General features: G+C 49.5%; 1 protein-coding gene and 1 long non-coding RNA gene across 2 annotated transcripts in view; one reads left to right on the top strand and one right to left on the bottom strand.

Annotated features, from left to right (window-relative positions):
• Positions 1-5,968, bottom strand: part of LOC119257244 (uncharacterized) — a 69,260-nt gene extending 63,292 nt beyond the window's left edge. The window contains exons 1-2 of the long non-coding RNA XR_008553760.1: positions 5,875-5,968; positions 151-380 (exon numbers count right to left, since the gene is read on the bottom strand). This is a non-coding gene — a long non-coding RNA (uncharacterized LOC119257244). The remainder of the gene's footprint in view (positions 1-150; positions 381-5,874) is intronic.
• A 217-nt stretch (positions 5,969-6,185) lies between these two features.
• Positions 6,186-12,947, top strand: SOD1 (superoxide dismutase 1). The gene is made up of 5 exons (XM_037525039.2): positions 6,186-6,332; positions 9,364-9,454; positions 10,781-10,850; positions 11,638-11,755; positions 12,714-12,947. The coding sequence occupies exons 1-5, from the start codon at positions 6,261-6,263 to the stop codon at positions 12,819-12,821; spliced, it is 459 nt and encodes a 152-aa protein (XP_037380936.1). The 5' UTR covers positions 6,186-6,260; the 3' UTR covers positions 12,822-12,947.
• Positions 12,948-13,813: the final 866 nt, after the last annotated feature.

Here is a 13,813-nt window from a genome sequence, read left to right as displayed (position 1 = left end):
TCTGAGAGAACAAGGTGCTGGCAGGGTTGGTTCCTCCTGAGAGTGGCAGGGGACACCTTGTTCCAGCCCCACCCTTAGCCTCTCGGATGTGACAGCTGTCGTTGATGGTCCTTGGAGACCCATCACGCTGCTCTCTGCCTTCACCTTCACCTGGCCTTATCCTGTGCGTGTGTGTCCAGGTTTCCTCTTTGGGTAAGGACAGGAGCCATAGTGGTTGAGGGGCCCAGCCTAATCCAGGATGACCTCAGCTTAACGAATTACGGTTGTAAAACCTCACTTCCAACCAGGTCGCATTCCCAGGAACTGGGGTTTCGGACTTGAACATATGCATTGTAGATGGAACACTCTTCAAGCCATAGCGGATTCAAATGTCCATGAACCTGTGAGTGGAAAAACAATTTGTGGTCTATCCATGCAGCAAATGATTAGTTAGGCAGCAGAAGGAACTGAGCGAGACACGCCACACGAGGATTCAGCTCAAAAATGTCTGCTGAGTGAGAGAATCTAGATGTCAGAGACCTGCAGGTAGGACAAGTACTCAGGTAAGCAGCCCAAACCAACTAGAGCTTCCATCAGTGAGAAGATGCTGAAGAAGCACATTCGTGGACAAAGAAGCAGGTCTATGGCTGCTGAGGGTTTGGGACGGGAAAAGGGATTAAGCAAAAACCAGCCTGAGGAAATCTGTTAGGCAGGGGGAAATGTTCTAAAATTGCATTTGGGGAATGGATGCCAGGTATGTAGATTAAAAAAAACTCCAACATGTACAATCACAACGGGTGAATTTTATAATACTTACACTCCATGCGCGTAGAGGGGGTTCTGAAAAACAGAAACAAACTCTGGGCGTTGGACTGGCAGCTGGTGTTTTGACAGGCCTAGGTGATGCTATCTAAAGTTCATCTGAGTTACATTTAGAGCAGCTGACTCACAGACCTCGGCAAACATTAGTATCAACTAGATCAGAAAATGGTGCTATCCCCTAAAGGAGATACAGCGCTATCTCTTCTTTACAAATCTCAATGGCATGTATGTTAAGTTTGACACTAGGAACCCACACTTCAAAGTGACCTTGACATTCACTGGACATATCCAGCTTGGCTCCTCGAAGGTTCCCCAGCATCCCAGATACACCCTGTCTGGAGCTGCACCCTTTATCCCTCCACTTGCTTCCCATGATAAATGGCACCACCATGCACCCAGTCCCCCAAGCCCGAAACCTGGGAGCTACCTCTGCTGTCCTCTCTCACCCCACGTGTCTAGTTAGTGCCTAGTGCCTAGTCTTGGGGGTTTCATTTCCACCATCTCTCCCTGTTCCAGTCGCAGCCTTAGGCCAGCTCCTATCACATCTCCCGGCAGTCTCTCTGCCTTGGCTCTCAGCCCAAGACCACCCCACGTGCTGGGCTATTCTGCCACCTGAACATCTTGCTGCCACTCCCTCTGCAACTCTCCTGGCACTTCTCATCTCTATTGGAGACACTGCTTTTGACCACACGGAACAGAAACCTGGTTGGTACTTGTCTAGCCAAATAAAGACTATGTGTTTCACATGATCAAAGTACTCAGGAAAGCAGCCCAAACCCAGAGGAAACCATTGTTAGTTTCTTGTCTCCCTTACAGCAATATAAAGTGCATTTCTAGTTTAAACATATACATTTGGAGATTAAAAAGAATTCCCCAACTAGTTCTAACATCCAGCCTGCGTTGATAACCATGCCAATAGCCACTGGTGCCTTTGATGAGAGCTGAGTCCAGAGAGAATTGCCAGAGAGTACAGTGGGCCAGGGAGCCAGCGCCCGGGCAGGCCCTGCTGACAGTTTAGGACACAGACGATTGCCAGATTAAGCACTGGCCTAACCCTCCGCTACAGTGTGTACGTCTCTCATCCCAGGTCGTTCATTCCCGCTTCCTCACAATCTAATTTTTACACTTTTCCAACTTTCAATGATGACTCAGATACATTATGTTTCTAAGTTCTAATAAATCTTCTTATGGTGCCTGCCGACAAGAGCTTCCGGTTCTTGTGATTCACCAACCCGAAATACCTGCAGGTAGGACACGCTAATACCACTGTTAACCTGTCTAAGTTGCTTCCAAGTCATTACTGTATTTGTTTCTTAGCTTTTAAAAAAAGACTTTCTTTGTACTTTGCTTCGATTTCCCCGGATTCGGGTATTTTCTACAATTCACACAAAATGTGATTTTAAAATGAGTCCTGAGAAAGAGGACAAGAACAGAGATGCAAGCCTGAATCTCCTAGCTCGCCCTTAACTAAGAGGCCCCCAAACACTGATTTTCATTCTCTGGAACCTCAGTGACAACTGCAAGCAGCGTAGACCTGGGTACAGAGCCCAATCTGACCTGGAGACTCTTACCCCACCTGTCCCCCATTCTCTATAAAATCAGATGCATTCCATGTCAGATTCCATCCATTTTGGGGCTCAAGACAATGCAAGCTACTTTAGGTTTCTCCTGACTTCTTGGAGATAATGACTCTCAAAGGGATCAGCTTAGTAAGACAGTGAAGTTTTCAAAATGACATACCCACATCTTCCATTCTCCTGAAGTTTGCAACACATGCCTAGATTAGAGTTGAAACTGTGACTAGATTATGGGGCAGGAGTACCCCAAGATCACAGACGCTGAAGGTCGAAGTGAACAGGCCTTCCCTATTTACTCCCCCACCTTGTGGGGTGGGTAGCAGGAACACAAATGGAGGCCCCTCACACCACAGGACAAATAATTAACTGCTATATATATGAAGATAAGCCGGTGAGAGCAAATATATCTTATCCCGCTGGATTAACAACTATGTCTGCACAAGACCTGGAAGGCAGATTCACAGTTGGACTTTTTGGACTTCCTTGAGCTGGGTGGGTAGTAAAAAGGCAGTCGAATGAGATCCAGTGCCCGTCCCTGGTCTTTCCTCCTTCCCCCACCCTTGGCTCCATGCAGAGTGGAGCAGGGCTGTGGGCAGGTGTGTCTCCAGGCTGGCACAGCCCTCTGTTAACCCATCCAGGCCCTGGACATTGGCTTCAGGGCTATTGGATCCTGGGTACTCAGGCGTGTTCCAGAGAAGGGAGTCTCAATGGAGGGCAGTTTTAGCCCCCAGGGAACACTTGGTAGTATCTGTAGACATTTTGGCTGTCTTGGCTTGGGGGGATGAAGGTTAGGGGATAGGAGCTGGGGATGCTACCAAACTCCCTACAATGCACAGCCCCCCAAACCAAGAATTAGCCAGCCCCCAATGTCAGTAGTATGAGGTAGAGTCATCCAGCCTTAGGTGGACACACACTGTTGGGGTCTCCTATTTAAATTCTTTAACCCTGTTCCAGAAGGAGGAGGGGTAAGGTTCAGGATGGCAGCTCCTTCTCGGTTCCACAGACTGTTGCCTCCATGTGACATGTGGCTCCAGCAGGGACAGCTCGGGGCCCTCTAAAGTGAGGGTGGCCTTCCCCCACCCTCCGAGGCCCCAAGAAGTGCCTACACACAGCCTTCCTGGATGAGCTGGAGACCCAGCTCCTTGTGCACTTGGAAGCTGCTGGACTCAACCAGGACAACCTGCAGACCACCTGCCAGCCAGGCTTCACGTGGAACCCAGGGCCTGCTGGGCCTGTTCAGTTCCTGGGTGACAGTGCCCCACAGGAGCCTGCCAGCAGCCAGGATTCTTTCCAGGACCCCTTCAGGTCTGTCAAGGTTGGGGAAGTCCCTGGTGCACACAAATGGGTGGATGCAGGGGGTGTGGGAGAGGAGGAGAGAGGGAGGGAGAGAATTGCAGGGGAGGACACCCATTCTCTGGGGTACAGACTACAGACCCCATCATCTCCCTGCTGATGAGCTCTGAGAGCCCCAGAGTCAAGAACCCCACTGTCTCTTAGAGACCCCAGGAGAAGAGTCAGCCCTCGCCTTCCTCCCAGTGTATGGCTGCTTGCAGGCTGGTCAGCAGCAGGACAGCCAGTGGGCTTCACGGCCATACTTGCACTGACCAGTGAAATGGGTGTCTTAGAATTTTATTTTGGATTTTTATGGGTGTCTTTCCCTCTTGTGTAGAGATGGACAGGCAGATCCAAAAAGCAGAGCTCCATAAAGGGCAGAGTGCATGCCAACAAAAATGTGGGACCCAAGGCCAGAAACCGGCTGGCCAGGTGTGAGGATGGTTTAAGAATGAACCTCAGGGGTCTTTAATCCTGCAGGGTATTAAGCCTTTCCTCCTCCCAAACAAGAAGCCGTTTGTCTGAATATCTCAAGTGACCAACTCCCTGTCCCGGGGCGGCTCTTTGGATCTCTGGGCGGCTTGGTCTGCAAGTTCTCACGGTGAACCGAAATTTAACCCTCACTTCCTGGAACCCAGAGAAACTCTGGCCTTGGGCAAAGGTCCTTTGGCTGCTTCTTGCACATTTATGCAACTGCCTAGCATGGCAATAACTGCAATGAGCAAAATTTCAAATATGTAAATTTTCTAGAGGGTGACAGAAAATGTCTCTCTGACAGAGAGACACTAGAGTCCCAGGGTCTAAATCAATGAAGTAAATCGTAGCCCCATGTGGCCTGAGCAGCCTCCATTCTTGTTTCACATCAGCCTTGGATCAGGCCTCACTATTTTGCAGGCCTCACACTCAATCCTCTCTACTGAGCAGTGGAGGGAAGTTGAAAGAGGTCTTGGGGAGAAGGAGCTTTAAACCCCACAATGTGAATGAATCAGAGCAGGGGGAGGTCACCTCCCCTTTAGGTCTGTCCCTTCTTGGCCTCTTCCAGTCTCCCGGTCTTCAAGTCAGCACACATTCTTCACCTCTGCTTTTGAGTCTAATAGCTCCAGCTTTTGCCCCCAACACACATACTTCATTCACAGAACAGGAAAATCTCCCACAAGTCAGAGGTTTCTCAAGGGGCTGCCAGACCAGCATCATTGCCACTTGGGAACAATTTAGAAATGCAAATTCTGCCCCCCCTCCTCCAGTAGACCCACTGAGTCAGAAATACAGCCATCCCTGTTTTTAAATGCCCGCTGGCAAGCTTAATGCACACTTCCAGTTTAAGTTAACCTCACCTCTTCCTCCTAAGACAGTTCCACCACTTCAGCTGTTACTCAGTTGTGGGGTGTGTGCGTGTGTGTGTGTGTGTGTGTGTGTGAAAAAATACTCTTTTCCCTTCTGTGCCCCTACACCCTCCCCCTGCTGTCCCTCAATGTCTATTAAACTATCGAATATTTCTCCAACAAAAGTGTGTGTGTGTAGGATTCTCATTCTAAGCCATATTGATTGTGGCAGATAAATACATGTTCACTAGGAAAAACAATTCTAAGAGAACATGTCCTAATAGTCCCCTGTACATCTTTTTAGACAATTTGAGCACGCAAATAAAGATATGTTTATATTTAAAAAAAAACTACAATGTAGATTCTACTGCTGTTCATTTCATTAAATGTTCTTGAGCTACTTTCCTAGGAGGGTATAGGGTTATCACAAAGCACGTCCCCACGCTCTCCTTCTCCTGGAGTGTTGGGGCATCAGAATTACTCAAGACAGGACTATTTGCCAATTGCTGCAATTCAATCAGCCGAGGTCCTGGTGTTTTTTTGGATAGTGGAATTGCCGACCAGGGACTATTTGAAAAGAACACAGAATTCTGCTAACCACACAGGTGACTCTATGTACAAAGAACCAAAAAAAAAAAAAAAAAAAAAAAAAGTCGCAGGGAGGAAAAAGTGAAGGTGGGGACTAAGACGGACCGTCTTCCCACAGCCTTGGAAACCCAAAAAACAGCAGCGCAAGATGAAAGCCACCAAGGCCCCGGCCCGCTGCTGACCCACCAAGGAGACAGTTACAAGAAGAGTCAGTTATATCTCAAGACAAATCCAGCCAGGTACGCCACGTCTACCTCATTTTCCTAATTTCGCGCGCCGCCACCCGCGGGTCACACCCTTCGGCCGGGCCCGGCCTCTCTTCCGCCTCCCACCTCGCGGCGCGCTTTATCCGCGCGATGCGCCGGGCGCCGGCGACGCGCAGCTCAAGGGTCCCCACGCGGCCCCTGAGCCCCGCCCCCGCCCGAGCCCCGCCCCCGGCCCCGCCCTCCCCCGGCGCCCGAGGCCCGGTGCGGACCCCACCGCCGCGGAGCGCGCGGGCGGTGATTGGCCGAGCCCAGTATGGGCGGGGCGAGACTTCGGGCTATAAAAGGCCCGTAGCGGGGTCGCCGAGGCTTGCGTCGGCGTTTCCTGCCACCGAGTCCGTCGTCCCCGGCCGGAGCGGCGCGCGCCCCCGCGAGTCATGGCGACCAAGGCCGTGTGCGTGTTGAAGGGCGACGGCCCGGTCAAGGGCACCATCCACTTCGAGCAGAAGGCAAGGGCTGGGGCGGGACGGCGGCGCGCGCCCGCCCGCGGCGGCCGGGCCTGCGCCTCGGGCCTCGGGCCGCCCCCGGCACGCCCCCGCCGCTCAGCCCGGAGTTCAGCCCGGGGCCGGCCCGCCCCCCCTCCCCCCTCCCCCCGCCCCCCGCCCCCCGCACGCGCGCGGCCGCGAAGCGCTGAGTCACCGGGCGGGCCCCGCGGGGCGGCCGGGCGGGCAGGGCCGGGCGCCCGGGGCGGGCTGGGCCCGGGCGCGAGAGGCCGGCGGCCGCCCTGGGGCCTCGGCGCGGGCTCGGCGCCTCGGAGGTGGCCGGCGCCCCTGCGCGGGGCTGGCGGGAGCCCCGGCCGGCCCGAGTGGCGCAGCCCGCGGGGCGACCCGGGTGGCGGGGCCGCCGGCGCCGTCGCGTCCTGCAGCGCTGGGCTGTGCGAGCGGGGCCCGCAGCCCTCAGGCACCCGGGCTCCGCGTCCGGCTGCCGCTCCACCTTCCGTTTGTCCATGTTTCTGGGTAAAGGATCGCAGACCGCCCGTGGCCCTTTGCAGGAGCGTTCGCCGCCCCTGGCTCGGGGCCACGGTCAGGTTGCAAGAGGTGATGGCCTTGGGCACACAAAGCTCCGAAAGCCAGAGCTAACCGACCTCTTGTTAGGAGGGTGTGCAAAGCAGCGGTTTTTTAAATTTTGCACTCGTTTCCAGTTTCTGAAAGTCAGAAATTTTCATCCCTACGTCCAGGTTCCTGGCTCCCCGGACTGTTCGCAGAGCTGCTCCTCCTGAGTCTTCATTAGCCATGGCCACACTGTGCTGCGCGCTCGAAGATTCTTTGGGAGCTTTAAAAATAAATACAGATCTCTAGCTCCAGACCAGTCCTATCAGGGTGCATCCTGAGCGAGCCCGTGTTCGGGTGTCTGCAGTGTTCCTACAGCGCCCCGAGAGCTGACGACAGCATGTGGAGGGTAGCAGGTTGGAGTTTGCTATTTGGAAGTTAGGAGACCCCCAGTGTTTCCTTTGCGTAAAGTGGTCATTTAACTCTCTTCTTAGCGCATTCCTGTACAGGAATTCTCCATAAAGTGGCTTAGACTCGCTCCTCCAATAGGCCTTGTTAGTGAGATGGTCAAAGACATACCTTGTAAAAATATATGCAGAAATACTCGTCGTTAATGCTGCAGAACGTATGTTTTGCAAGGAAGGTGTTTGTAATAAAACTGTCCTCAAGTCTTTGTGAGGTGGCCAACTGGTGGCTGTTGATGGTGTGCTTCAGGGAGCCCTTTCCTCTGGCTGGAGAAGCACGCTGGCTTCCAGAGACCAGGCTCTGAACCAGACTGCCCTGAATGCCCTCTTAGTGCCAAGCTTCATTTTGTTGGTGCTCTTTGGACCCGATGAAGACCTTTTGGAAGCGCAGCTTTACAGCTCTTCAGGGATCAGACATTAAGTTGGCAATAAACTGTATTGGGCCTATTGAGCATTTAAAATTTCGGGTTAGTTTCCAACTTTTTTTTTTTTTTAAGGATAGAGCCTTATTTATTTATTTATTTTTAAAAGATTTTTATTTATTTATTTATTTATACAAGCACTGGACATAGTCAGACGTGCGGGAGGGTGAGAGAATTCGCCAGAGCGGGGAGCAGAGCAGGCAGAAGGACCGAAGTACACTGCTGAGGGGAGCAGCGGGCGGCAGGAGAGGTCTGCGCGCCATGTGGGACCCTCTTCCTGTGGCTGGGGAGCAGCCGGGGATTGAACCGGCGCCGCAGAGGCCGCGGGCAGCTTCGCAACCCAGTGCTCAACCGCTGCGCCACCGGGGGAGGCCCTAGTTTCCAACTTTTAAAAGTGGGCCATTTCTCCAAACTCCTAGCTTCTCTTACAATATTTGGAAATATGACCATAGTGAGCCTCAATCAGCCCCCAGACAGCGCAGTACTGGACCATGCCTGTCCCAAGCCTGTGAGGTGACAGCCTGCCTGGTGGGGTGGCCCGGCAGCCGCTGTTGGATTGCTTGTCTGCTCTGTGCATTACCCTTTAGGTGGAGGCCAGGAAGAATCTGCCTTTTTTCTTTGCTCTTGACAACACTGTGTGTTTGGGGGATAATGTTATGTTTGAGCTTTTCCAAAATTAAAGGTTATATTTGGAAGAATCATGATATATATTTCTCAAACAAAATAAAGGGCAACAATGGAACTGTGATAATTATCTGTCCAAGGGAAAGTCTTATCTTCCTGGCTAACACCTCATGTAACTGTTTGCACTTAAAAACAAGCTATTGATAAAATCAGAGGCACGGTCTCTGCATCACAATGTGGTGTGGGCGCGTCTGTTTTATTTTAGCTCCTGAAATCTCCTTGTAGCAGCGATGGCTTCCGCAGGGAGCCATGCAGTACCATTACCCCTCACCGTTGCTAGAACGTCTGTGATTTATTTCACCTGCTTTAAGATTTTTATCATCCTTACTAGATTACTTAAAAAGACTCCAGAAATAGTGCTTCTGGTTAGGCTAGACTCAGCCCCCAGGACCGTGGAATAGGATATTTTCTGACTATGCATCAAAAATATCTGTCCTGGAAACTGATAGAACACCCTCCTACTGGAGAGTTGGGAATTAGGGTGCGTTTTTCTTTGCATTCTTTCTGTATGTTTGCTATGTGGAAGAGTGTTTGCAGGAAGAAAACGAGGTGCTGAGAAGTGTTTTGTGCTAGCGTCTAGTTAAAAAGCTGCCGTTGCACACTCATTGCGAGGGAGTCAGTCCCTGGGAAGGCGCACACCCGCCTGCGCCGTTCTGTCTCTGTGCGGTTCTGTCTCACTGGGGCCAGGGTGCAGGGCTCCCGGGCTTGCGTGTGGATCAAATCGCCCTGTCCCTTGGGGCGCAGGCCGCCTGCTGGAGGTTCGCTCGCCCGAAGTGGCCCACCTGGGATTTGGACACAGACATTCTGACTACCAAGTCCATGTTCTTCCACTTGCTGGAGAAGGGTAAAGATAATCCTACTCTTTGCTTTATTCAGAAGCTCTTGCGTGCTCAAACTTCTCACACTTTTCTTTGAATAAAGGCGAACATGGTGGAGGTGTCGGGATCCATTACAGGACTGACCGAGGGCGAGCACGGATTCCACGTCCATCAGTTTGGAGATAACACGCAAGGTGGGTGTCATGCTACGAGTGACCCCTGTCTGAGAACCCAGTAAGGTGAAGAGGCCTGAGGACAGTTGCCCACAACATTAAGCAAAAAGTCAAGTTAATGTGACTGCTGAGAACCACAAACCTGGTTTTTCACTGCAGAGTAGAAAGGAAGGGAAAGGAGTTGCTGTTTCCCATGAGCGAGGGCGTGATCACATGGTCTCAGGTGCTTCTTCAAGAAAACCATAAGAAGCAAAGAATTGAGCTGCTTTCTTCCCCTCTGCAGTGGTCGCAGGGGTTCGTGAGCTGGGGTGCGAGCTTCCACACGGGCTGCATTTATTTGCATCACCTGAAGGAACAGCCGCACACCTCCAGCTCAGGGTCCTTTGTGGGACAGAAGACAGACTGAGGGAGGTTTAAGCTCCATGCTTTGGTCGCGCTGCATTGTCACTTTGTGGGTCTGGGAGCAAGTTGAAGAATGGGGGTTAAGTTGCAGGGGGTGATCTGTGGCCGGGTTTGAGTGATCTGACACAGTGTTTAGGCTTTTCATGATAATTTGACTGTTTTGCTGGGACTTATTTTCAGTGTTACATAATTGAGTTCCTGTTATAAATACGGATGAGCAGATTGAGCTATTTCAGTAATTGCTAAAATTCCTCAGGTTGCCTTGGGGTTGCTTCCTCTGCTTGGGAGGACAATTGCCCCGTGGCTTTGACTTACTGGGCTGCTTCCTGTCTTCTCCCTGGCAAGGGCAGGTGTGTGGCTGGGTAGCAGCTGTAAACAGTGGAAACTTTCCATTAGTGGCTCAACGAAAAAACTGGCTCTGAAAGAACCGCCTTTGTTGCGGCCGTGTCCTGTGGGAGGGGTGCTCCCTGGAGCACGGGGGTGCTGACCTCCCAGCTGAGGCTGCAGTGTCCAGGGCTAGGACATAGGGCGCTGCTTTGTATCCTATATGTACCCAGCAAAGGCCACAGACAGGAGGGTTGTTTGCTAGTGTGTGGCTGGCGAGGTGTTCTCTGCAGCGCTTCCTGTGAACTGGAATCGTCGTCACAGGACGTTAATTAGCAGAGAACACATGGCGGGGCCAGCCTCAGCCCTTTGATCTTAACGGGGCACTTGAAGAAACCTAAGCCCAGAGAGGAGTGTTGAGTTTACCAGCATCAGGCAGTAATTAGAACTTGTCTCTGTTCCTTGCCCATTTCGTTTGTACCTAGGTGCTGCCCACTTGCTTGCTTTGGATGAGCCTGGGCAGCATGGTGGAGATCGGCAGCTTCTCCCATGACCAGTTTCCTTTTAGAATTTAATTTGGAATTTTGATTCATAATTTAGCTACTTCTTTTTGATTAATAGGCTGTACCAGTGCAGGTCCTCACTTTAATCCTCATTCCAAAAAGCACGGTGGGCCAAAGGATTCAGAGAGGTGAGTGACAGCCTGCTCAGCTCCCACTGAAGTGATGGCAGTGTCTTCTGGGGGTCACTGTTCACTGCGCTGCCTGTACATTGCACATGGGATAATTGGGTGATCTGCCCCACCTCTACCCCGCCCTCCTCCCCTCCAGCAGAAACCCTGCCCCCAGGTGCTGACTCATGGGCTAAGGAATTGACACATGGGGACACTGAATACGCAGTTTGCTTTTGTAGCCTTTATTGAGTAAAGAACTAATACAAGTGCCAAAGGGAACTCACACGGTACATGTCAGGAGTAACAGTGCTTGCAGAATAAACCATTGGGAAACACAGGAGGCTTTGTAGATCATTTGATAGTGAAAATTCCGTGAGACTCCATTTGTGTTCTCTTGAGTCTTTCAGGAAAATACTAATTTTAAGGACAAGGATTCATTTATTGTAACAGAGGCCTAAGGCATAGCTTTCTTAGCCAGGCCCAAAATGAACAGGATAACCCAGTCACTAGCCTTTGACCAGTTGGTACTGTTCACCCCTCGAAGTGGCGGTGTGCCCCCTGCCACAACTCCCCAGCACACTGCTGTTGACTGGAAGCCGGTGAAGAGTTGTGTCTAGAATGTCTAATTCTTGTTTCCAAAACGTTGTCCACCTGGCAGAGTGGGTCCCATGGATAAATGCTCTATCAGTCTCTTATTAAGCCGCCCTGTTTGTCTGACTCAGTTTGTCATTTAGCTCCTGAAGTCTCTTGATGTTAAGTGAGACAGAGCTCAGTCCTAATTCCTCTGATGCTTTTTTCGTGTAAGGCATGTTGGAGACCTGGGCAATGTGACTGCTGGCAAAGACGGCAAGGCCACGGTGTTTATCCAGGATTCTATGATCTCTCTCTCAGGAGAGCATTCCATCATTGGCCGCACGATGGTGGTAAGTTTTTCTGGAAGAACTTGCGTAAATTTCTTCTGTCTCAGTCATGTTGTCACTTCATGATTTCATGATTGTTTATCCTGGTTTCTTAGGATCCACATATGTTGCACTTTTCACTTCTGCTTAGGAGAAGCTGTTATTTTATTAGATGATTACAGTGAAGATGAGTGAATTATGTGGGTCACTTAAGAACACTGTTCTCAGATGCCGTAATAAAGCAGCTAATATCTGATCATTTTAGACCTGCATGATAGAAATAATGTGTAATCTTTATCTAGTTTTAGAACAGGTGTCCCCCATGTCATTAAACAGTATTTTGAAGTCTGAAATCTGGCACGGACCTCATTATTAACATTCGTTCACGTCTGCAGGGTAGTATCCTTTCCCACGTGGGGAGCTGTGGCCTCAGCTTGGAGCTGTATCTGATCCGTGCAGAATGCCAGTAACGTGGGCTCTCGCCTACCTCAGAGGACAGTTCATATTCGGCAGTCACTTGGAGCTGACCCTTAGTCTTACTTTTCTTCAGCCATAGGTGTAGAGCAGAAAAATCATTTATCAGTGTTTGTAGAACAAAATTGAAAATGTTGTTTAAAGAATTTAGGTATTTTTAGATTGCCTCTTATCTGTAGCTTTATCACTTCCCCAATGCAACTTAACTGTCCAAGAATGACTATTATAACAGGGGGTAGGGGGTACTGACATTCTCACAGATGAAGACCAGATAGTGCGTTGAGAGGGGCCAACGCTTACCTGGCATTAAAAAGCGATTTGTGGTTTTACATCGAGGAAAACCTCTAAGTAGTAGTTTCTGGTTTTCACTACTGAATACTAGTCTATTTCCCTGTGGGCTTAGTCTCACATGTCATTTTAAATGGTTAGTAAGTCATTTGGGTATTGTTGGGAAGAGGGGGTCACTAGCTGATGGCCCTAAGTTGTATGTTCTTACCATTTTTTAAAGGTCCATGAAAAACAAGATGACTTGGGCAAAGGTGGCAACGAAGAAAGTACAAAGACAGGAAATGCTGGAAGTCGTTTGGCTTGCGGTGTCATTGGCATCACCCAATAAACATTCCCTGGGATGTGGTTTGTGTCCTAGTAACTCATGTTATCTTGGTAGTTGTAGAAATTTAACTTGAACATTAAACACTGTAATCTCAAACATGTGATTTGTGTGACTTTTAATTGCTCTAAGTACTTGTAATGAGAACTGATTTAATCTCTTGGAAGATCTGTATAGTCTTATAAAACTCATTCAAAGTGTGTTTCAGTGATCTCTGTACTTTGCCAGACTTAATCACATACTACCCATATTGCTCTTCTGTCTGAATTGCTTCAGTTCTCATTCAGGTCTACAATAAACATGTCCCTATATAGGACTGTAGCGTGAACCTAGTGAAATGATAGATGAGCAGATACTCGCAGAGCTTGAATGGAACAGATGCAGTTACGTTGATAGGTGTTAGCTATCAAAGAGCTCTCATTTGAAAGCTTTAAATAAGGTAATCAAAATTTGTTTAAATTTTTAACAGCTAAGGTAAAAAATAGGGTCTCCTTTAGGGAAATTAATGTGGTTGCCTGCTTGCTTACTTAAGTAGATGTCCTCGTTTGAGAGCCCACTGGTTAACTTTTAAATTGTGAATGGCAAATGAGCTAAGAATGATGAATACACCTATCTTTGAAAATGGCACCTACTCCACTTTGGTGGACCTGTGAACCTTCAGTTTGTAATCTGAGTAGAGGCTGGCACAATCTTTGAGATTGGCTCATTAAAAAAAATACAGTATTGTGACATGGAACTGAGGAAATGCTTGTGGGTTGTTTGTAAGAATTTATGCCCCCAATCAGTGAATTCAGTCCTAGTTTCCTTAATGCAAATATGTACGTAGGTAACAGAATGCTTTCACATGACATAGTAAGCTAACTCAGGGTTGGCTGTGTGGATTACAGTTTATTGAAAATGGTAGAATGTCATTTCTGCTAGAAACCTGAAATAGATGACAATTCTGATCATATAAATATATGCTTTACTTTTATATAGAAGATTACTTAGGAAAAGTT

The sequence above is a fragment of the Talpa occidentalis genome, unplaced genomic scaffold (assembly GCF_014898055.3).
Source record: "Talpa occidentalis isolate TD23 unplaced genomic scaffold, MPIMG_talOcc4v2.1 talOcc4.4, whole genome shotgun sequence".
Classification (NCBI taxonomy): domain Eukaryota; kingdom Metazoa; phylum Chordata; class Mammalia; order Eulipotyphla; family Talpidae; genus Talpa; species Talpa occidentalis.
This window is presented reverse-complemented; position numbering and strand designations above follow the sequence as displayed.

Excerpts from the sequence above, each read along its gene's own strand:
- SOD1 (XM_037525039.2), top strand. The coding sequence starts at position 6,261 with ATGGCGACCAAGGCCGTGTGCGTGTTGAAGGGCGACGGCCCGGTCAAG. Across the intron at positions 6,333-9,363 it reads CCATCCACTTCGAGCAGAAG|GCGAACATGGTGGAGGTGTC; the intron begins GCAAGGGCTGGG and ends CTTTGAATAAAG. Across the intron at positions 10,851-11,637 it reads GGGCCAAAGGATTCAGAGAG|GCATGTTGGAGACCTGGGCA; the intron begins GTGAGTGACAGC and ends TTTTCGTGTAAG.